The following is a 23,185-nucleotide window of genomic DNA, read 5'->3' on the forward strand; positions in this document are numbered from 1 at the left end:
GAGATGAATGAAGGGAGAGGGAGAGAAGAGCACGAAATTTTGTGCTCTAAGAGAGTTCTGAAATCTGAAGTTTAATTTTCAAATCATCAAAGTTGAAAAAATGCACACACATGACCTCTATTTATAGCCTAAGTGTCACACAAAATTGGAGGGAAATTGAATTTTAATTCAAATTTCACTTGAATTTGAAATTGAATTTGTGGAGCCAAAATTTCACTAATTATGATTAGTGAATTTTAGTTATGGTTCAGCCCCCACTAATCCAAGATCAATTCCAAGATTCTCCACTAAGTGTGCTTAGGTGTCATGAGGCATGTAAAGCATGAAGGACATACACAAAATGTGACTATATGATGTGGCAATGGGGTGTAGTAAGCAAATGCTCACCTCCCCCTCTAAAATTTAATATGATTGGGCTTCTACCAGTTCAATTAAATTTATTTCCAACCACACACATCAAATATTCACTTAGTGCATGTGAAATTACAAAACTACGCCTAATACAAAAACTAGTCTAGGTGCCCTAAAATACAAGGGCTGAAAAATCCTATATTTCTAGGGTACCCTACCTACATTATGGAGCCCTAAATACAAGGACCAAATATAATGACATCCTAGTCTAATATGTACAAAGATAATTGGACCCAACCTTGGCCCATGGGTTCAGAAATCTACCTTGAGGTTCATGAGAACCCTAGGGCCTTCTTCAGCAGCTCTAGCCCAATCCTCTTGGAGTCTCTTGCTCATGGTTCTAGTGATTGGTCCCTTCCTAGGGAGGATTGCATCAGGCCTAGTCTCTCAAATGGACATGAATGTAGGAGCTCTCATCTCTGGTCAGATTACATTTATGGCCTAGTCTAACTCTTCTAGACTTGGGTTCCCTGCTCTTATCACTGCTTTATGTCAGTCCAAAGGGGTTGCTTCTGACAGCCCAGTCTTCGAACGCCTGAGCCCGGTCATTAAATTGGCCTATATCAGGATAAACTATTGGAACCCTGATGATTTGGCAGTTACTATCAGAGGGGCCAGGAGAGCGAGGACAAGGCTAGCTGAGGCCCCTTCCACATCTACAGCTCCTCCTCCAGCACGTACCCTAACAGCTCCCTCTGCCCCAGCTTCTGTAGATTTTCAACGTCCTGAAGCCATGCTTCAAAGCATCCATCAGGGGCAGATTATCTTATTACAAAGTTTACAGATGGTGGCACCTCCAGACTCTATTCCTTCAGTAGAGCAGTTTAATGAGTGGGTAGCCTGGCCCGGAACTCAGTCTTCTCTTCACAGGGAAGATGAAGGTCCCACAGCCCAGGTACCACAACAGATGGAGGATTAGTCATCCGAGACTACCACTCCAGAGCCCTTGGTCAGAAGGAAGAAACCAGATCAAACACAAGAAGCTGCAGCCACTTCTGAGAAATCTCTTGAGGCCACTTCTGAGCCTTTAGAACCAGTGGCAGATACAGCTTCACTTCAGCAGGCAGCAGACCCTTCCACTCTTGAGGATCAGACTACACCAGTCCTGTCTCCGAACACCTCTCCTACAGCTACCCCTGTGCATCGCTTAACAGATGAGGAGGATGTTCAGACACAGGAAACTCAGGACCGATGACAGGATTTTTAAATTCCTAATGATATTTTTTGTGCCATTTAGATTATTATTATTTTAATTGTGGTTTTAGTACAGAATTTCTTTTATATTTATATTGATCGAGGCCGTACCCGAATCAAATAAACATTAAAATGCAGTAACTAGGAAGTGATCCTAGGTCGTTTCCCAACGAGCAATGATAAACCAATTGTTCATAATATACTAGCAGTAACAGTAACAGTAACAATGGGGGGATTGTTTGTTGTGTGAATTAAAGAACAAGCGAACTAAAATACGAAATTAATAATAGTAAAAATGTGTTGTTTCCTCTTATTCAGAAGCCATTCTCTTGTCCTAGGTTATGAAGAATTCGTCCCCAACAGTTAACCACTTAATCCAACCCTATTTTAATTTACTAAGCGAAAATCAATTTAGGGCTGTCAATATGTGATTAAGCAACACATACACCAATTAACCCCTTGTTCATTAAGCACGAACGCAATTTAAGCACAGAGGCAATTAATCGAACACAAAGCATCCACAGATTAACAGAACGCATGTGGGTTAATTGGTGAAGGGAAAACTGCCAAGAAGCTACATTATAAACAAAACCTCGAAGAGAGTTAAGCTTCATCCTCAGAAGGAAACAACACCAGAAATTTAGCCTTCCATAATTTCAACCAAAAGCAGAACATGCAATTGAAGCTAAAGGCAGAAACGTAAATGAAACTGAAAATGGAAACGAGAATGAAACTAAAGCAGAAATGTAAATGAAACTAAAGGCAGAAGAAGAAATAAAAATGAAATTGCAATTAGAAGCAAAGAATGGAAAAGTGCATTACGTGAACAGTAACAATAAGCTCAAAAACGTAAAACCCTAAACCCTATGCTCTGAATAATGGCTTAACAAAATAGCCTTTACACGAATCCCAAGGCTAATATTTATATGGGTCACGCAGAGTCACTGGGCCCTATTACATTATTCTGGCCCAAAACGAAATAAACACTGAACAACGTAAAATAAAATTGTAATCTCCTAATTAAAAATTAACTAAGGTAAAAATTGCTTTATTTGCCCTCTTTAAGTCCTCGACCAAAATCCGGATTAAGCCCAATGCTTCATTAATTCCTGAAATTAGATTGAAAACATCAAATTAGCTGAATGAGCCCAAGTAATAAAACTGCCTAATTAATTTGACATTTAAGACTAGCCAGTAATTAAAATGGTGCAAAAAGGGTTAAGAGATAGGAGAAAATAATGGCACATCATATATACACTGCTAGTTTTGTTTATGGGTAGTTTATTTGCTCATCCTGAAGCATTTTAAACAATTTAACTTAGTTTTTGATGACATGGCAGTAAAACACTTTTATCTTTTTGTGAAAAATAGGTGTATGTCTTTATTTTTGAATTGAGTGCATGATTTTGATGGAATTTGTGTTTCTTTTCATGAGTTTGAGCAAGTGTGTATGTTAGACAAAGAAAGAACAAGAATGTGAACTTGCATTTAGAATTGTTAGTCAGTAGACAGATTGATTGTGAAAGAAAAGCTTGAACCAAAACCGGTGAGAGTGTGACCTTACTCTGTGAGTGAACGACTAGCTATGAGTAATAATCTTTGACCAAAAAGCTTACCTTGAATGATAATTATATCTTTTGCACCCTTTTTGAGCTTAATGATATTGTCAAAAATTTGAACCCTGAACTTAAATAATTATCTCCAGATACCTTGTTTAGATTCTAGGAGAGCATATAGTTCAAGGCAAATTTACCCCAAATTTGGGGGAGTTGAACTAATTGGGATGCAAAGAAAGAGATAAAGCATCAGCACACACAACACACAAGTTGTCTGTTAATAAAAACATAAAAAGAACAAAAAAAAAGTGTGCTGATGTAACAAGGTCAAAAGCAAATGAAAGTGAAAAGCTAGTGAGCAAGCCAATTGTATTAAAAAGACCATTGGGATAAGTCTAGGATTGGTGCTCTCTTAGAATCTAAGCCTTTGAATCCTAGAAAAACCAATGTATTTTTGTAGCCAAGCCTCACTACAAGCCTGAGAAAGTTCTTTTGATTCTGTTTATACATTTCTGACTTTATGGCATGAGATGAAATTCAAAGATTGGACCTCTTGCTAGTTGTTATTAATGAATAGCTTAAACACTTGTGCTTGAGTGAAACAGTAGCCGTGAGACTGTGGTTTAAGCTACTTTCCTTGATATCTATCTTATGCCTAGCTCCATCTAATTGTTCAGGTTACATTTTATTCTTCTCTTTGAATAGCTGCATATTTTGTGAAAGACAAGTGATGAGGGCATAATTCTTCATTCTCTTATCATGCAATCAGTAACTTTTGTTGCATACACCTTTGTACATAGTCATTGCATGTTATTGTCACTTGAGGACAAGTGAGCTATTCTCTTTTTTCTTGAGGACAAACAAAACTGTAAATTTGGGGGAGTTATTAATCGGTGAATACGATTAAATTTTGTGTATAAAACTTGTGTAAATTGTATCAAACTCTTCCAATCTATGGTTATTTTGTAGTGTTATAAGTATTTCCTGATAAGTATAGGTAATAAATACTTAGTACTTCTGTTTTGTGTGTTTAATAATCATTTTCTCTCAATTTCAGGTTAATTAGGCAAGCTTTGGAAAGTGTTGTTTTTCACCTTTTCGCTAAGCCAATCTGCTGGCTTAGTGAGCGTCTGCTAAGCGCAACACTCATGGGCTAAGCGTGAGGAAGACTCTGGAAGAAGATGAGTTGTACAGGTTCACTAAGTGCACCGCTTCATCTCACTAAGTGCACCGCTTCAGTCCATCCGCTAAGCGAGAAAGGCACGCGCTAAGCCAAAATTCACTAATGTGCGCTCAGCGGTCCATAATTGCGCTAAGCGCAAGAGCATGAACAAGGCCACCTATTTAAGCCTGAAATCAAATTTTAGAGAGGAAGTTTGGACTGGGATTCAGAGCTTTCCATGTCTAGAGATTCTAGAGAGAGAAAGGTCCAAGTTCCAGAGAGTTTTGAGTGATTTTGTTGGGTGAAGATCTACAGAGACCAGAGCTTGAAGCAGGAGCCGGTTTGAGAGCTTGAGATGAGTTTGTGAGTAATTGTAAGATTGTTAGTCGGTGAATACGACTAAATTTTATGTATAAAACCTGTGTATATTGTATCAAACTTTCCCAATTTATTGTTGTTTTGTAATACTTTAAGTACTTTTTGTTAAATATAGGTAATAGATAATTTATACTTTTGTTTTGTGCGTTTAATAATCAATTTTTCTCAATTTCAGGTTAAATAGGCAACTTTGGCAAAGTGCTATTTTTCACTCTTTCGCTAAGCCAAGTTGTTGGCTTAGCGAGAATTTGCTAAGCGCAACCTTCAGTGGCTAAGCGCAAGGAAGAATCCAGAAGAAGATGAGCTGTCAAGTTCGCTATGCACACCGCTCCAAGTCATCAAGGGCACCACTTCAGCTCATCCGCTAAGCGAAACAAGCGCGCTAAGCCAAAATCCACTTATGCGCGCTAAGCAATCCAGATCTGTGCTAAGCGCACGAGCACGAACAAGGCCACCTATTTAAGCCTGAAATTAGATTTGCAAAGGGAGTTTGGCACTTTTCTTGAGAAGCTCTGCATGCATGAAGGTTCTAGAGAGAGAAAGGTCCAAGTTCCAGAGAGTTCTGAGGGATTTTGCTGTGTGAAGATCTGCAGAGACGCGAGTTCGAAGCGGAAGCCGTTTTCAGAGCTTAAGATGAGTTTGTGAGTGATTGTGAGATCCTAAAGGTGAAGGAGACATCCTCACCACTTGTGTTTTTGCAATCTTTCATCTTGTTCTTCTCTTTGTTGTAAAGGAGGTTTTCGGACTATGGAAAGCTAAATCCTCTGTTGGATCTTCCTTGTAGGTACCTGATGTAAATATATTTCTGTCTATGAAATGACATTTTGTGTGTTCTCTGTGCTATTTGCTTTTAATTCCAGTTTGCTTTTACCTTGATCATGTAGATGCATGCTTTGTTTGGGTCATTCAACAGTGGAAACTGGTTTGACTCTAAAGTCCTTGATAGTACGAGACTAAGTTGTTGTGCTATCACGAGGAATCGGGGTACAAGAACTTAGTTGCGTATGTGTGTCTTAATGCGGTCTTGGTTGAGTTTAGTCTTACAAGAGGAATCTATAGGCGAGGCTTGATGAGGAATAGGCTAAGCAATCATGAGGAATCGGGGTCTAGCAGTCCAGGAGACAACATAGGAACGCATGAGCATTGTTAGATAGAGAACATCCTTTTTAGCATCAGGAACCTATGAGGAAGACCAACGCATTCTCTAATTGTTTTTACACAGTATTTCTCTTGTGTGATTTTCTTTCTTTTTGCCTAGATAGTTTAAATACCTGTTCATAACCACAATCATATTTTCATACCAGACGCCTATTCATCAAAATAGCTAGCCAGATAACACAAGTTCCCCGAGAGTTCGATACTCGGTTCTTACCGTTTTATACTAATTGTGTGATCCGGTACACTTGCCGGTTGTAAACAGAGATCCTAGAGGTGAAGGAGACATCCTCACCACTTGTGTTTTTGCAATATTTCATCTTGTTCATCTCTTTGTTGTAAAGAAGGCCTCCTGGTATGGAAAGCTAAATCCTCTGTTGGACCTTCCCTATAGGTACCTGATGTAAATATATTTCTATCTATTTAATGATGTTTTGTGTGTTCTTTGTGCTATCTGTTTTTTACTCCAGTATGCCTTTACCTTGATCACATAGATGCATGCTTTGTTAGGGTCATTCAATAGTGGAAACTGGTCTGACTCTAAAGTCCTTGATAGTACAAGGCTAAGTTGTCATACTATCACGAGGAATCGGGGTGTGATAAGTTAGTTGTGTATGTGTGTTTTAATGCGGTCCTGGTTGAGTTAAGTCCTACAAGAGGAATCTGCGGACGATGCTTGATCAGGATTAGGCTAAACTATCATGAGGAATCAGGGTTTAGTATCTCAGGAGAAACCATAAGAACACATGAGCATTGTTAGATAGAGAATATCTTTTCAGCATCAGGCACCTATTAGGAAGGCCAACGTGTTTCTACTTGTTTTTACACATTATTTCTCTCGCGTGATTTTCTTTCTTTTTGCACAGATAGTTTATACATCTTTTCATATTCACATTTATCTTTCCACATGTTTGGCTTTCGGCAAGATCACCAGATCGCACAACTAGTACAAAACGGTAAGAACCGAGTATCGAACACTCACGAAACTTGTGTTATTTGGTAAGCTATTACAGCAAATAGGTGTCTGGTTTGTAAAGGTAAGTGTGAATGTGAACAGGTGTATAAACTATCTGTGCAAAAAGAAATAAAATCACGCGAGAGAAATGATGTGTAAAAAGAGGTAGAGAACACGTTGGTCTTCCAAATAAATGCATGATGCTAAAAAGATATTCTCTATCTAACAATGCTCATGTGTTCTTATGGTGTCTCTTGAGATACTAAACCCCGATTCCTCATGATAGTTTAGCATAATCCTGATCCAGCATTGTCTGCAGATTCCTCTTGTAAGACTAAACTCAACCAGGACCGCATTAAGACACACATACTCAACTAAATTATTGCACCCTGATTCCTTGTGAAAGCACGACAACTCAGCCCTGCACTATCAAGGACTTTAGAGTCATACCAGTTTCCACTGTTGAATGACCCTAACAAAGCACGCATCTGCGTGATCAAGGTAAAGGCATATTGGAATGAAAAGTAGAAAGCATAGAGAACACACAAAACATCATTAAATAGATAGAAATATATTTACATCAGGTACCTACAGGGAAGATCCAATAGAGGATTTAGCTTTCCATACCAGGAAGCCTTCTTAACAACAAAGAGAAGAACAAGATGAAAGATTGCAAAAATACAAGTGGTGAGGATGTCTCCTTCACCTCTAGGATCTCACAATCACTCACAAACTCATCTCAAGCTCTCAAACCGGCTCCTGCTTCAAGCTCTGGTCTCTGCAGATCTTCACACAACAAAATCTCTCAAAACTCTCTGGAACTTGGACCTTTCTCTCTCTAGAAACCCTAGACATGCAAAGCTCTGAATCCTAGTCCAACGTTCCTTCACAAAATCTGATTTTAGGCTTAAATAGGTGGCCTTGTTTGTGCTCGTGCGCTTAGCACACTTATGGACCGCTTAGCGCACATCAGTGAATTTCGGCTTAGCGCACTTCTCTCGCTTAGCGGATGAGCTGAAGCAGTGCGCTTGATGACCTGGTGAGGTGCACTCAACGAACCTGTACAGCTCATCTTCTTCTGGATTCTTCCTCGTGCTTAGCCACTGAGTGTTGCACTTAGCCGATGCTCGCTAAGCCAGCAGATTGGCTTAGCGAAGAGGTGAAAAACAACACTTTGCCAAATTGCCTAATTGACCTGAAATTGAGAGAATTTGATTATTAAACACACAAAACAAATGTATTAAGTATCTATAGTCTATACTTAACAAAAAGTACTTATAATACTACAAAACAACCATAAATTGAGAAAGTTTGATACAATTTACATAAGTTTTATACACAAAAGTTAGTTGTTTCCATCGACTAACAACACACCTGACACCTATTTGCTGAAATAGCTTACCAAATAACACAAGTTCCCCGAGAGTTCGATACTCAGTTCTTACCGTTTTATACTACTTGTGCGATCTAGTGCACTTGCCAAAAGCCAAACACACTCCCAATGATGGAAAGAGAGATGATCACAATTATAGTAGACACTTTACCCGTGTTCTACTATGAGAAGATGGTGGGATACATGCCCTCAAGTTTTGTGGATCTAGTATTTGCAAGCGAAAGAATCGAAGTAGGCCTAAGAAGGGGCAAATTCGATTACACCACTTCAACAAGTGTCGGCAATAGGAGGACTGGAACAGATAGGGAAAAGAAAAAGGAGGGAGACACCCATGACGTAACCACAACACCCACATGGCCAAATTCCCAACAAACCCCTCACAACCCCATGTACCAATATCCCCCGCACCAATACAATTACTCGGCCAATATCGGATCTCCCCCCTACTCGATGCCCATCCGACCGAGCATGCCCAATCAACCACAAAGACCTCCCCAACACCACCCACAAAATTCATTCCCTACACAGCTCAGACCAAGCGTAAATCCCAACCCCAATACAAACACCAACCCAAGGAGGAACTTCCCAGAAAGAAAACCCGCAGAGTTCACCCCAATACCAATGTCGTATGTTGACCTGCTACCATCCTTGCTCAGCAACCAAATGGTTGTGGTAAGCCCCGAAAAAGTCTATCAACCTCCATTTCCCCGATGGTACAATCCTACGTCGCATGCGTCTATCATGGTGGCATTCCAGGGCATTCTATTTAGCAAGGTGTGGCCTTTAAGCACAAGGTACAAAGCTTGATTGATGCTGGATGGCTGACATTTCAAGAGGATAGTCCAAATGTGAGGACTAATCCACTTGCCAATCATGGAGGCTCGGCAGTGAACGCAGTGGAGGAATGGAAGTCTCGAGAGCTGAAGTAGATAGATGATATGTCGACTTCCAGGCTATTCATATTGGAAGCATTGTGCAAAGCCGGTATAATTGACCTTGATGCTGACAAAGGAGATCCATGCTTGATGCATCCAGGGGCATCGCACGATGTGGAAACATGCCCAATAGCTGAGGAGTTGCTGCAGGGAATGATAAGAAGGGGGCAAATTGAAATCTGCAGTGCAAAGAAGGAGGAATAAGAGGTATGCATGCAATTGGGTAACAGAAACCCAAGTAAGCCTAAGCCTTTGGTGATCCATTTCACTAGGAACATCACCACTTAGATGCCCCAAGGTTTCCAGCCCCCTATAGCAAAGATGCCAGCACCCTTCCTTTTCAAGAGTGATAAGGTAGTACCATGGAAATATGGCGTACAGGGGCCCGACGGAAGGCAGGGCGTGTCTGTCATACATGTCAGGAATGGCATGCCGGTTGCTAAGATCACAAATATTTTCGGTACGACCACCATGACTCATAGTGGACACATTTTTGCTCCTCCTGAACTAACGGCAAGGTTGAAAGAAAAGGGGAAGGCAAAGGCGGATATAGGTGAGAGGGAGAAGATGGGCCTGACCGCGAATGACAAGGCCCCTATTGAAAAAATTGTAGAGGAAGGAGACGACTTTAGCAAAAGAGAGATATCAACTGAGGAGGCAACTGAATTTCTAAGAATCATTCAACAGAGTGAATTCAAATTGATTGAGCAATTGAACAAAACTCCAGCCATGATCTCTCTATTAGGGCTGCTCATGAACTCTGAGCCTCATTGGGCGCTGTTGGTCAAAATTTTGAATGAGACCCATGTTGCACAAGACATATCAGGGGAGGGCTTCGGGGGCATAGTCAACAACATCACTGCAAACAATTACCTGACTTTTGCCGACGAGGAGATGCCAATTGAGGGCAGGGGACACAATAAGGCTTTGCACGTGTTCGTCAAATGCATGGATCACATAGAGGCCAAAGTACTCATTGACAATGGCTCTTCCCTCAATGTCATGCCTGAAACTACATTGGATAAGCTGCCATTTGACCCATTGCATATGAGGCCAAGCTCCATGGTGGTAAGGGCTTTTGATGGTAGCCGGCATGACGTGAGAGGAGAAATTGATCTCTCGATTCAAATTGGGCCACACACATGCCAGATAACTTTCCAAGTAATGGACATAAACCCTGCCTACAGTTTCCTGCTAGGTCGGCCTTGGATCCATTCTGTTAGGGTGGTCCCATCAATGTTGCACCAAAAATTGAAGTTTGTGGTGGAAGGGCAGCTAGTTATAGTGTCGGGTGAAGAAGATATACTAGTGAGTTGTCCTTCCTCTACACCCTATGTGGAAGCTGCGGAAGAGTCATTAGAAACATCTTTTCAAGTACTAGGAATTGTGAACAATGCTTATGTGGAGGCTCCTTCGATGCAACCACGTTTATCTGGTGCCTCCTTGATGGTGGCCCGAGTCATGTTAAAGAATGGGTATGAGCCTGAAATGGGTTTAGGCCGGAATGGCGATGGCACGACAAGCTTGGTGAAGTTCGTTGAAAACCGTGGGAGGTTCGGTCTGGGTTAAGAGCCTACACGTGCCGACAAGAGAAGGGTCACCTTAAAAAGGAAAGAAAGAACCCTAGCCCATTTACAAGGGCAAGGACCACAGATGGAGAGGATTCTTATCTGCCACATTAGCAAGAGCTTTGTCAGCGTGGGGTGGATGCATGAGAATTAGGTTGCTGTGCTAGATGAAGAAATCAGCCAAGAGTAGCCAAGTTAGGTGCAGTTGTGCTCCCCAGGTTTCAAATTAAGGAATTGACAGATCATGGAGCGACCCAAGATTTTGGTGTCAAATCCAATGTAATCTAGTAGTTTGAACCCTATTGTTGGGCCTAGGCTTTAGGGTCTGCTTCTTTTATTGGGCATACCTTTTCTTTAAATGTTCCCGCAATTATAAATATACAACCTTTTTATTGATATGTTCCCTCTCGCACTTTCGTCCATTTCATTCTTCTGCATATTTATTTTCGTTGCAATTAGATGATTTGATGCAGATCTAACAATGAGTCCTATGAAAGTAGTGATACCGAGGACCCGGATGTTGACTTTAAGCAACTAGTAAATCAAGCCAAGGAGGAAGAAACTGAGGATTGGGGACTTCCCCCGGATTTGAGGAGAATGGTGGAGCAAGAAGAAAGGGAGGTAAAGCCGCACCGAGAAGAGACAGAGGTAGTGAATTTAGGCATTGGTGAAGAAAAAATAGGAGGTCAAGGTCAACACTTGTATGTCCGCGAACGTCCGAGATAAGTTAGTGACTCTGTTGCAAGACTACCAAGACATATTCACTTGGTCTTACCAGGATATGCCTGGTTTGAGCTCGGAAATCGTGCAGCACAAGCTACCTCTGAATCCCGAGTGCTCCCCGATAAAGAAGAAATTGAGGAGAATGAAACCTGGCATGTCCCTAAAGATAAAGGAGGAAGTGAAGAAGCAATTTGATGCCGGTTTCTTGGTCGTTGCTCGGTACCCAGTGTCATACCCTAATTTCGTTCAGGAGTACTTGCGGTCAGTCCTTGAACCTTGTTTGCTCCCTTCGGAACCCTCGAAACAAGCATCATTGCGTAATTCGTAAAGTTTCGCAACATTCCAGAAGGAAAAACAAGCATCGTTGTGTAATCCGTAAAGTTTCGCAACATTCTGGAAGGAAAAACAAGCTTCGTTGCATAATCCGTAAAGTTTCGCAACATTTGAGAAGGAAAAACAAGCATCATTGCATAATCCATAAAGTTTCACAACATTCTGGAAGGAAAAACAAGCATCGTTGCGTTCCGCGACATTTCGGAAAGAAATCAATAAAAAAACACCAAGAAGGGGTGTACTTAGTGAAAAGGGGGGAGCAAATAGCAACCAAGCCCACTTGGGCCTTCCTGAGTGTTCCAAAAGAAGGCGGTGCCTTCTGGTGGAAGAAACCCAGCTCGCCTGGGCGAGCTAGGCGGCAACCACCTCCCTTTTTTCTCCTATAAATAGGGGAAGGGGGGCAAAGCAAATGGGTTCAGCCCTTCTGGTATTGAGAAATCTCTCAAAATTAGTGAGAAAAAATGTTTCCGTGAAACAAATCCAAGCCGAGGTGCTTCCATAACGCTTTCGAGACGTTTTCGTAAGCGATTTCGTGGAGATTCTTCACCGTTCTTCATCGTTCTTCGTTCCTTCTTCGTCATTCTTCGGTCTTCAACCGGTAAGTTCTCGAAATCGAATCTTTCAATTCATTCTATGCACCCTTAGTGGTCCCTACTTGCTTTGTGTACTTTTGTTTTCGTTACGTTTATTTTCCGTACCCCCCTTTTAACGAGCTTTTAACCGTTTATTTAAGCCGTTTCTCACCTAATAAAGGATAAAAAGGAATTTTAACCGATCATTTGTGTTGCAACATCGTTTAATCAAAATTAAAGCAAAATCTAACTGATCGTTCACACTGTAACCACAGTTAAACCAAAAAAGGGCAAAATAATAATAAAATAATCAAAATCTTTGAATAAAATAATCAAAAAAATCAATCAGGCATTTTTTCTTTGGAAATTTCCTTGAATGAATTGACTAATAACCAAAGTGAAACTAAGGCTAAAATCAACTCACAAATCAAGCTTTGTCCGCAAAAACCACTAAAAATCGTTTTAAGGTCCAACGCCTTAAACGGTTCTCTTTGTTTTTATCGGATAACATGGACCTTTCAAAAGCATAAAAACCAACATGTAACTTTACCGCTTTTGCTAGAACTACGCAGGTCTGATTTCCTCATCGCAATTGAGAATACGTAGGAGCAAAAGCCCTGCTTTTGTCGACCACCCCAAGAGATCGTTAATGGTCCAACACCTTAATGTTTCTCTCCTTTTAAAAACAAGAGATCGCTAATGGTCCAACGCCTTAACGTTTCTCTCCTTTCAAAATCAAAAGATCGTTTAATGGTCCAATGCCTTAAATGACCTTTGTTCAATTAAAATCTATCTTGCGAAAAAAGATAAAAACAACTTAACCAAAGTTTAGTTATAAAAGAACTACATAGGTCTGATTTCCTCATCGCAATTGAGGATACGTAGGAGCGAGGGAAACACCCTTGTCGACCACAAAAAGTTAAAAAAATGCAAAAGCCCATGAAAAACATAAAAAAGGGGGAAAGAAAACAAATTGAAGACATGATATTGCACATTTGATTGAAGGCTGCCGTCCCTTGTGACGGACACGTGGAGTGCTAATACCTTCCCTGTGCGTAAAAACAACTCCCGAACCTTTCACACTTAAAGGTCGTAGACCACACCTTTCCGGTTTTTCTGACGTTTTCCTCAAATAAACGTTGGTGGCGACTCCGCACGCCTTCCTCCCTTAGAAGAAGCACCCGTGAGCCCCGCGTTGCCCTCCCGCCGAAGGGTAGGTTGCGACACCCAGAATGGGTCACCAATATCGTGCCAGTCCCGAAAAAGGATGGGAAGGTGTGAATGTGCGGGGAATATCGGGATCTAAACCGAGTCAGTCAAAAGGATAACTTTCCTTTACTGCACATCAATGTTCTCATAGATAACAGACCAGTTTTGCCCTATTCTTTTTCATGGATGGGTTTTCAGGTTACAATCAGATAAAGATGGCACCAGACGATATGGAAAAGACAACCTTCATCACTCTATGGGGAACCTTCTGCTACAAGGTGATGTCATTTGTGCTGAAGAACGTTGGGGCAACATACCAGTGGGCCATGGTGGCGTTATTCCACGACATGATGCATTAAGAGATCGAGGTCTACGTGGATGACATGATCGCCAAATCAAGAACGGAGGAGGAACACCTGATCAATTTGCAGAAGTTGTTCGGGTGACTGTGTAAATACAGGTTAAGACTGAATCCCACAAAGTGTACGTTCAGGGTAAAATCCGGAAAATTGCTCGGCTTTGTCGTTAGCCATAAGGGAATAGAGGTGGATCCAGACAAGGTAAAAGAAATCCTCGAGATTCTCGAGCCATGTACCGAGAAGTATGTCCAAGGTTTCTTGGGAATGTTGAACTACATAGCGAGATTCATATCACAGTTAACCACCACTTGTAATCCTTTTTTCAAATTGTTGTGTAAAAATCAGTCCAATGGGACGATGATTGTCAAGTGGCATTTGAAAGGATTAAACAGTGTTTGATGAATCCTCCTATGCCCGTGCCATCGGTGCCCAAAAAACCCTTATCCTATACACGACACTATTAATGAGTCGATGGGGTGTGTGTTGGGACAGCACGATGAATCCGGAAAAATGAAACGGGCCATCTACTACTTGAACAAGAAGTTCACAGCATTCGAAATGAACTACTCGTTGCTAGAGAGGACGTGTTGTGCCTTGGCATGGGCAGCTCACCATTTGAGGCAGTATATGCTAAGTTACACTACTTGATTGGTGTCCAAAATGGATCTCGTCAAGTACATGCCCTCACTGGAAGGATAGCTCGAGGGCAGGTTCTGTTGTTAGAATTCGATATTGTCTATGTCACTCAAAAGGCAATAAAGGGGAGCACCTTGGCAGATTATCTAGCTTAACAACCGATAAGCGATTATCAGCCTATGCAACCAGAATTTCTTGATGAGGATATTATGGTCTTGTTTGAAGAGGAGGTTGAAGAAGAGGAAATGGATAAGTGGGTTGTGTGGTTTGACGGGGGGTCTAATGCATCAGGCCATGGTGTCGCAACCTACCCTTTTGCAGGCGAGCGAGGCGACGCTCACAGGTGCGTCTTCCATGGGAGGAAAATGCGCGGAGTCGCCACCAACGTTTATTCAAAGGAAAACGTTAGAAAAACCAAAGGAAACCGGTCATAAAGAACATTCCAGATTCGGGAGTTATGTTTACGCTTGAGGAAGGTATTAGCACCTCTCATGTTTCTTACAAAGGACAACAGCCTTAGATTTAGAGTTGTGAAATCATGTATCCTAAATTTTTGTCTCTTTTTATTATTTGAGGTCGACAAAAGCGGGGCTTTTGCTCTTACGTATCCTCCATCGAAGAGGAAATCAGACCTACGTAGTTCTTTCAAAAGGGGCGAATCAAATGATTCTTTTTACTTGGAAGGTGGTCATTTAAGGCGTTGGACCTTAAAATGATCCATTTTACTTGGTGAGAAAGCTAAGGCGTTGGACCTTTAACCATCTCACAAGGTCGACAAAAGCGGGGCTTTTGCTCCTACGTATCCTCCATCGAAGAGGAAATCAGACCTACGTAGTTCTCGCGAATGCGGTAAAGTTACATGTTGATTTTATGCTTTTTGAACGGTCTATGTTAACCGATAAAAGCAAAGAGGACCGTTTAAGGCATTGGACCTTGTCGCAATGTGCCCTTTTGCGGGTGAGCGAGGCGAGGCTCACCGGTGTGCTTTCCAAAGGAGGAAAGATGCGCGGAGTCGGCACCAACGTTTATTTGTGGAAAACGTCAGAAAAACCGAAGGAAACCGGTCAAAATGAAAATTCTAAGTTCGGGAGTTGTATTTATGCTTGAGGAAGGTATTAGCACCTCTCACGTTTGTCTCAAAGGACAACAGCCTATTTTTTAGAATTGTGGAAATTGTGTTACCTTAACTTTATTTCTTTTTATTTTTTGAGGTCGACAAAAGCGGGGCTCTTGCTCCTACGTACCCTCCATCAAAGAGGAAATCAGACCTACGTAGTTCTTTCTTTAAAGGTGAATCAAGCGATTCTTTTACTTGAAAAGTGATCACTTAAAGGTGTTGGGCCTTTAAAAATGATCCATTTAACTTGGTAAGAAAAAACTGAGATAAAACTTCCAAATCCCTTTTTTAGTGATTTTTGGTGGACGAGCTTGACTTGGCGAATTGATTTTAGCCTTAGTTTCGCTTTAGTTATTAGTCAATTCAATTAAGAATGAGAAATCCCAAAGAGAAAACGTCCGATTGATTTTTCTGCTTCATTTTACTAAAAGATATTTTTTATTATTATATTATTATTTTACCTCTTTTTTGATTTCCAACGTGGTTATGGCACGACCGAACGGTCGGAATTCATTTTAACCGAAATTAACGGATGATACAATTCAAATGATCGGTGGAAATTTATTTTATTTTTAGATTAGGCGAGAAATGACTTAAATAAATGACTGAAGCACGTCAAAAGAGGGTATAGAAAGCGAATGAAAACGAGAATAAAAATACATGAAACAAAATGTGGACCACCACGGGTACATAGAATGAATTGAAAAGCTCGGTTTGAGGTACTTACCCGTTAAAGACTGAAGAAAACGAAGAACGAACGATGAATGTTGAAGAACGGTCGAGAATCTTCGCGTAATTACTCATGGAAATGTTACGGAAGCGCCTCGGCTTGGATTTTCTTCACGGAAACAATTTTCCTCAGCAAATTCGAGAGAATAAGAAGTGCCAAGAAGGCTGAACCCCTTCTCTCTTCACTCCTCCCCCTATTTATAGCAAAATAGGGGAGGAGCTTGCCACCCAGCTCGCCCAGGCGAGCAAGGTTGCTTCCTCTAGAAGCAACAGCCTTCTGGAGGAAGAATCTGGAAGGCCAAGTGGGCCTGATTGCTATTTGTACCCCCCTTTTTACTAAATGCACCCTCTTTATCTTTTTTGGTAATTCTTTTTCCGTAACGTTACGAAACTTTACGAAAACTCACGGATTACGAAAAACACCTCCTTTCGATTTCCGTCATATTACGGAATTTTCACGGGTCGCGTAAGCCTACTTCCTTTTGATTTTCGGCACGTCTCGGGACTTCACATATTGTGCAACAAAGGGTGCCCAGTATCTCAAAGCGGCCAATCAAAGGTTGTATATCATCCAATAATAATCCCCGGACGAAATTAGGGTATGATAGACCCTAAAGCGGTTTTCAGTGATTTTTGCGAACAAAGCTTGATTTGTGAGTTGATTTTAGCCTTAGTTTCACTTTGGTTATTAGTCAATTCATTCAAGGAAACTTCCAAAGAAAAACGTCCGATCGATTTTATTTTATTATTTTATTTAAAGATATTTTGATTATTTTATTATTATTTTGCCCATTTTTGGTTTAACCGAGGTTACAGCGTGAACGATCGATTTGATTTTGTTTTAACAGTGATTAAACGAGATTACAACACAAATAATCGGTTGAAATTCATTTCATCATTTATTAGGCGAGAAAATGGCTTAAACGATCGGTTAAAGCTCGTTAAAAACAAAAGAAAATGAAACCGAAATTGAACGAAATAAAGATGAAAGCCAAAAAGCAAGAAATGAATTAAAAGCTCGGATTTGGAAACTTACCCGTTGAACAACGAAGAAAGGAGGAAAATCTTCACGGATTTGCTTACGAAAACCTCTCGAAAGCGTTACGGAAGCACCTCAGCTTGGATTTTCATCACGGAAACAATTTTTTTCACTAAAATAGCTGAAATGCATAGTCAGGGGAATCAGGGACCCTTAGAACAACCCCTATTTTCCTTTTTATAGGAAAAAGGGGGAGGAGGTTGCCGCCCAGCTCGCCCAGGCGAGCTGGGTTGCTTCCTCCAGAAGCAATCCAGCTTCGAAAAACACTCTGGAAGGCCCAATTCAAAATTTCAAAATTGCTATTTGCACCCCCCCATTTTGATAAGTTCACCCCTTCTTTCGTAATTTACGGAAAAGTTACGGAAGCCTTATAGAAGCCTATAGGACTTGATTTTCTTCTTTTTTCTCTTCCTTCTCACCCATATTAAGTTAAATATGCTTATTTAGGATTATGGGAATTTTACGGAAGCATTACGGGTGTCCCGGAAGCCCCGAAAGCCATTTTTTAACAAAACGGGGGAGGTGGTTGCCACCCAGCTAGCCCAGGCGAGCTACGTTGCTTCCACCTTAAACAAGAAAATGCCCAGAAACCTCTAGAAGGGCCCAGATTTGAAAATTACTATTTGCACCCCCGAATTTACTAAATAGACCCCATTTCCCCCTTTTTTTGCTGATTCTTCTTCCGTAACGTTACGGAACCTCACGAATTATGTAACGATACTTGTTTTCTTTCCGTAATGTCATGAAACTTTAAGGATTACGCAATGCTCCCCTCTTCGGCTTCTGGAATGTTACGGAACTTTACGGATTGCGCAATAATGTTTCCTTTCGACTCCCGACATGTCGCGGAACTTCACAGATTGCTTAGCGATGGGTGTCAAGTTCCTCGAAGCGGTCAAGCGAAGGTTGCATGCCATCAAACAATGGTCCCCGAACGAAATTAGGGTATGACACATGGGATTGGGACAGTATTGGTTTCCCCGGACAAGCAATATATACCTTTCACGGCTAGGTTGTGTTTCGACTGCACAAACAATATAGCGGAGTACGAGGCATGTGCCCTTGGGATCCGAGCAGCGATCGACTTTAGGGTCAAGTTACTCAAGGTATATGGGGACTCGGCATTGGTAATTCATCAGTTGAAAGGTGAATGGGAGACCAGAGACCACAAATTGGTGCCTTACCAGTCTTACGTCAGGAAATTGATGGAACTCTTTGATGACATATCATTTCATCACATTCCTAGAGAAGAAAACCAGATGGTCGATGCCCTTGCTACTCTATCGTCCATGTTCAAAGTGAGCCCTCACGGAGATTTGTCATACATCGAATTCAGATGTCATGTTGAGCCTGCACATTGCTGTTTAATACAAGAGGAGAAGGATGGTAAACCTTGGTACTTCGATATCAAATGATACATTAAGGATAAGGAGTACCCAGCCGAGGCCTCGAACAACGACAAGAGGACATTACCAAGGTTGGTAGTCAGTTTCCTCTTGAGTGGGAATGTCTTGTACAAAAGCAACCATGACATGGTTTTGCTTCGATGTGTGGATGCCGAACAAATGCTAGTGAAGGTGCATGAAGGATCCTTTGGTACACATGACAATGGACATGTCATGGCCCGAAAGATTCTGAGGGTAGGGTATTACTGGCTTACTATGAAGAACGATTGTTGCGTTCATGTGAGGAAATGCCATAAATGCCAAACCTTTGCTGATAATGTTAATGCTCTACCTGTATCGTTGAATGAGTTGGCAGCACCGTGGCCATTCTCAATGTGGGGCATAGACGTGATCGGGGCCATCGAACCCAAGGCTTCAAACAGGCATCGCTTCATTTTAGTCGCCATTGACTACTTCACCAAATGGGTGGAAGCAACTTCATATGCTAGCGTGACTAGAAATGTGGTGATTAGGTTCATTAAGAAGGAAATAATTTGTAGATATGGGTTACCCTGAAAGATAATCACCGATAATGCCACCAATTTAAACAACAAGATGATGAAGGAAATGTGTGAGGACTTCAAAATCCAACACCATAATTCCACGCCTTATAGGCCCAAGATGAACGGGGCAGTTGAGGCTGCCAATAAGAACATCAAGAAGATCGTTCAGAAGATGATCGTATTATACAAGGACTGGCACAAGATGCTCCCCTTTGCACTGCATGGTTATCAAACTTTTGTACGCACATCTACTGGGGCAACCCCATTCTCTTTGGTGTACGGGATGGAAGTTGTGCTCCCGTTTGAGGTGGAGATTCCTTTTTTAAGAATCCTAGTAGAGTCGGGATTGGAAGAAGCAGAGTGGGCCCAAGCACAATTTGATCAATTAAATCTTATCGAGGGTAAGAGATTGGTTGCCATGAGCCATGGGTGACTATATAAGAGTAGAGTGAAAAACGTTTTTAACAAGAGGGTGCGCCCCCGTAATTTCAGCGAGGGGGATCTTGTTCTGAAGAAAGTGTCACGGGTTCAAAAGGATCACCGAGGGAAATGAACCCCAAACTATGAAGGACCCTTTGTGGTAAAGAAGGCTTTCTCAAGAGGAGCGTTGTTGCTCATGAACATGGATGACGAAGAGCTGCCTTCGCTTATGAATTCTGAAATCGTCAAACAATATTACATGTAATACCTGGGGCATTTCAAAGGCTCAATGTTTGGACCTCCTCAAGGACTCATTAGGATCTCCAAGTCTTAAGCTTCTCGTAAACAATAATCGCAACATTAATAAATACGGATTAATGATTTGCATCTCTCCCTCCAATGTTGTGTCCTTTGCATTTTTTTATTGCCGTTAGGCATGAACATACACCCTTGTTTTTTCTAGCTCACTCACATGACTGGTATTCCAGAGCTATTCGGCACGTTCACCAGGGGTGCGATAAGCGTTAAGTAAAATTGAACACGACAACGAAAAAAATCACAACACCCGTTTAATTATTACGTTTAACGTTCGATCATAAACATGCATGCATTTGCATCTTATCATCAAAGTATTTTGCAACGGGGAAAATGAATGAAGTGATACGAGCATCTCATAGCATCTTTTTCACATTTACATGTTAACATTTTCTTTGTCAAAGCATTAGACCAAGTGCCGACGAGTTTTAGGTCCATGATCATATTTGCTCACAATCAAGGAAGGGAGTTAGGGAGGATGAAATGGCAAAGCCTCGACCACAACCCCGCGTCCGGCTAAAGACATTAAAGAAGTGCCCCTAGGAGGCAACCTAGTATCTCTAAACTTTGCTCTTTAATTTTATGTTTCATGCTTTCCATTGCGATCCAGGTTTGTTCCCTTTCTTGAATTATCTCGTAAGTTTACCTAGAGTTTGTACATAATTATAAGGCTTAAAAGGGAAATATATATAATAATAGGGAAATATATATAATAATAATAACAAAAAAAACTTTGCAAAAAAAAAAATTAACTCGCCTGGGTGAGCAGAGGCTAACGAAAAAATAAAAGGAGGGGTGAAATCAGATTTCACCCCATCTTCCCCCAAAAATCAAAAGCCATTACATAAGGACTCACGAGAATTCCATTAGCAGCAGCATCTTCAAGCTTTTTATGCACCTTTGTGTCATTTATTCTTGCATTCCTTTCATCCCACTCAAGTAAGTGCCATCTCCATCTAATTTTACCTTTTCATTGTGATGTTTGGTGCTTTGTTTGTTGTTTTCTTTACAATATTTGTGAGATGAGTTATGTGCAAACCCATGATTAAAATGCTTGGATTGGTGGCTGTAATGGATGGCTCTAGGCCTATCCTTGGTTCTTTTATGAATTTGCATGGCATGTTGTTCCTTATCCCTCATTTATACATGTTTTAACATGCGCACACCAACTATTTGATGAAATGTCACAATGACTATTCTATGTGTTATTTTGAAGCTTGAATGGGTAATGATCTTTACACATGTTCAGCCATTATTTTAGGTGCATGATCAACATAGGTTGTTAAATTAAATGCCAAGGGTATGAACTAAGCTTAAAGTTTTGGACATTGCTTTAGATGCAATTACATGAGTCATATGAATGCTTAAAGTTGTTTGGATTGAATTGGCCTAATTGTTTGGTTAAACTTGCTGCACCAAGGTAGGTACACTACGCATAAATTGTTGTAGAATATCAAATTCTTTCTTTCAAAATAATACACACTGAGTGGTGATCTTTATTAGTTGTATGGTAACACATACAATTAATAAAGACCACACAAAAATTGGTTGACTTCTTGGTTGTTGTACTTGGGATAACTAAAATAATATGGTTATGTATTTCATGCAAAATAATTTTTATGCTAAATTTTAGTTGGATGTGTCTTTGTAGGCAATGGCTCTGAAGAAGTTTTCTATTAAAAGGGCTAGGAAGACCACCGCAGGGGAAGGATCCAGTGCGGTCCCACAAGCGGAAATTGAGTTTGATGGACATCGTTTCCGAAGCTAGGAGCATCAGCGCCGTTTTGAAGCCATTAAGGATTGGTTTTTCCTCAAGGAAAGACAGGTCAAACTAGCAGAAGGAGAGTACCCAGAATTCCAGGCGGAGGTTTCCAGAAGGCATTGGACCCAACTCACAGAGCCCATGTCTAAGTATGACCCTGAGATAGTCATGGAGTTCTACGCAAATGCCTGGCCCACTAAAGAAGGAGTTATGAATAAGCGCTCCTGGGTGCGGGGCCAATGGATCCCTTATGATGAAGATGCTATCAACCAATTCCCGGGGCATCCATTGATCTTGGAAGATGGACAACATTGTGAATATGCCGAAAGAAGAAGCCAGATCTCAGGTTTTGATGAAGAGGCCATAAGCCAACTACTATGCTCCCTGGGACAGGATTTTGTACGGAGCGTGACAGAGAGGCGAGTGTGGATCATGCGCACTAGAATGACCACTTTAACCCAGATCTGGATGACGCTTCCACTCAGCAACATCCTTCCCAGTGACCATAATTCTAATCTCCCACTACCTAAATGCCAGTTTATCTATGCTATCTTGGCCCAGATTAGTGTTTATGTAGCACAACTTATCTCGGATGCCATCAACCAGTTTGTAGGTATTGCACCTTCGAGACACCCAGTGGACCCAGAGAAGTCTAATAGGGCACTGGGATTTCTAGCATTGATCACAGGCCTCTGCTAGTTCTATGGGGTACCGATCACGCCCACAAAGCTCATCCGACCCTCCATTAACAGGTCTTTCATTGAGAAGTATTGTATGCAAAGGTAAGCACAGCAGCCGAGGCAAGACCAGCAGCAACAGCCAGCAGCAAACGCACCACCATCGCCTCCACATCAGCCATCGTCCCTAGAGTCCATCTCAGCTCACATGCAGAGGATGGAGCTCCAAATGCACGCGTACATGCAGCATTTGGCTAACCAGCAGGCGGCAAACCATAGGGGTCAGGTGCAGTTGAACGATAGCTTCTATCAGAGCCACTGTCGCATGGCCTGGGGACAAGCCTAATTTTCAAGGAGGTGCAGGTCCCATAGAGGCCCAAGGAGATGAAGACGAAGCTGAGGAGGATGGAGATATGACAAATATGATGGATTTCTTCCTTTGAGGAGACTAAGCCTCCCGACCAGGACCTTCTAAATTTGTGAACTTGTCTTTATCTTATTTATCGCTTTCAGTACTTTGTTATGTTATTTCGTTGTGATGTTTGTTTGAAACAAAAAAACTAAAAGAACTTATGCGTGGTTCCGTTTCTATTTTCACGCGCTCTTTGATTTTTGATAGTGTAGTCTCGGATTACATCT

General features: G+C 41.3%; 1 protein-coding gene across 1 annotated transcript; it reads left to right on the forward strand.

Moving 5' to 3' along the window:
* Window positions 1-18,371: 18,371 nt before the first annotated feature.
* Window positions 18,372-18,839, forward strand: LOC114410725 (uncharacterized protein Mb2253c-like). The gene has a single exon (XM_028374665.1). The coding sequence runs from the start codon at window positions 18,372-18,374 to the stop codon at window positions 18,837-18,839; it is 468 nt and encodes a 155-aa protein (XP_028230466.1).
* The last annotated feature ends 4,346 nt before the right edge of the window (window positions 18,840-23,185 follow it).

Source organism: Glycine soja, chromosome 4, assembly GCF_004193775.1.
Source record: "Glycine soja cultivar W05 chromosome 4, ASM419377v2, whole genome shotgun sequence".
Classification (NCBI taxonomy): domain Eukaryota; kingdom Viridiplantae; phylum Streptophyta; class Magnoliopsida; order Fabales; family Fabaceae; genus Glycine; species Glycine soja.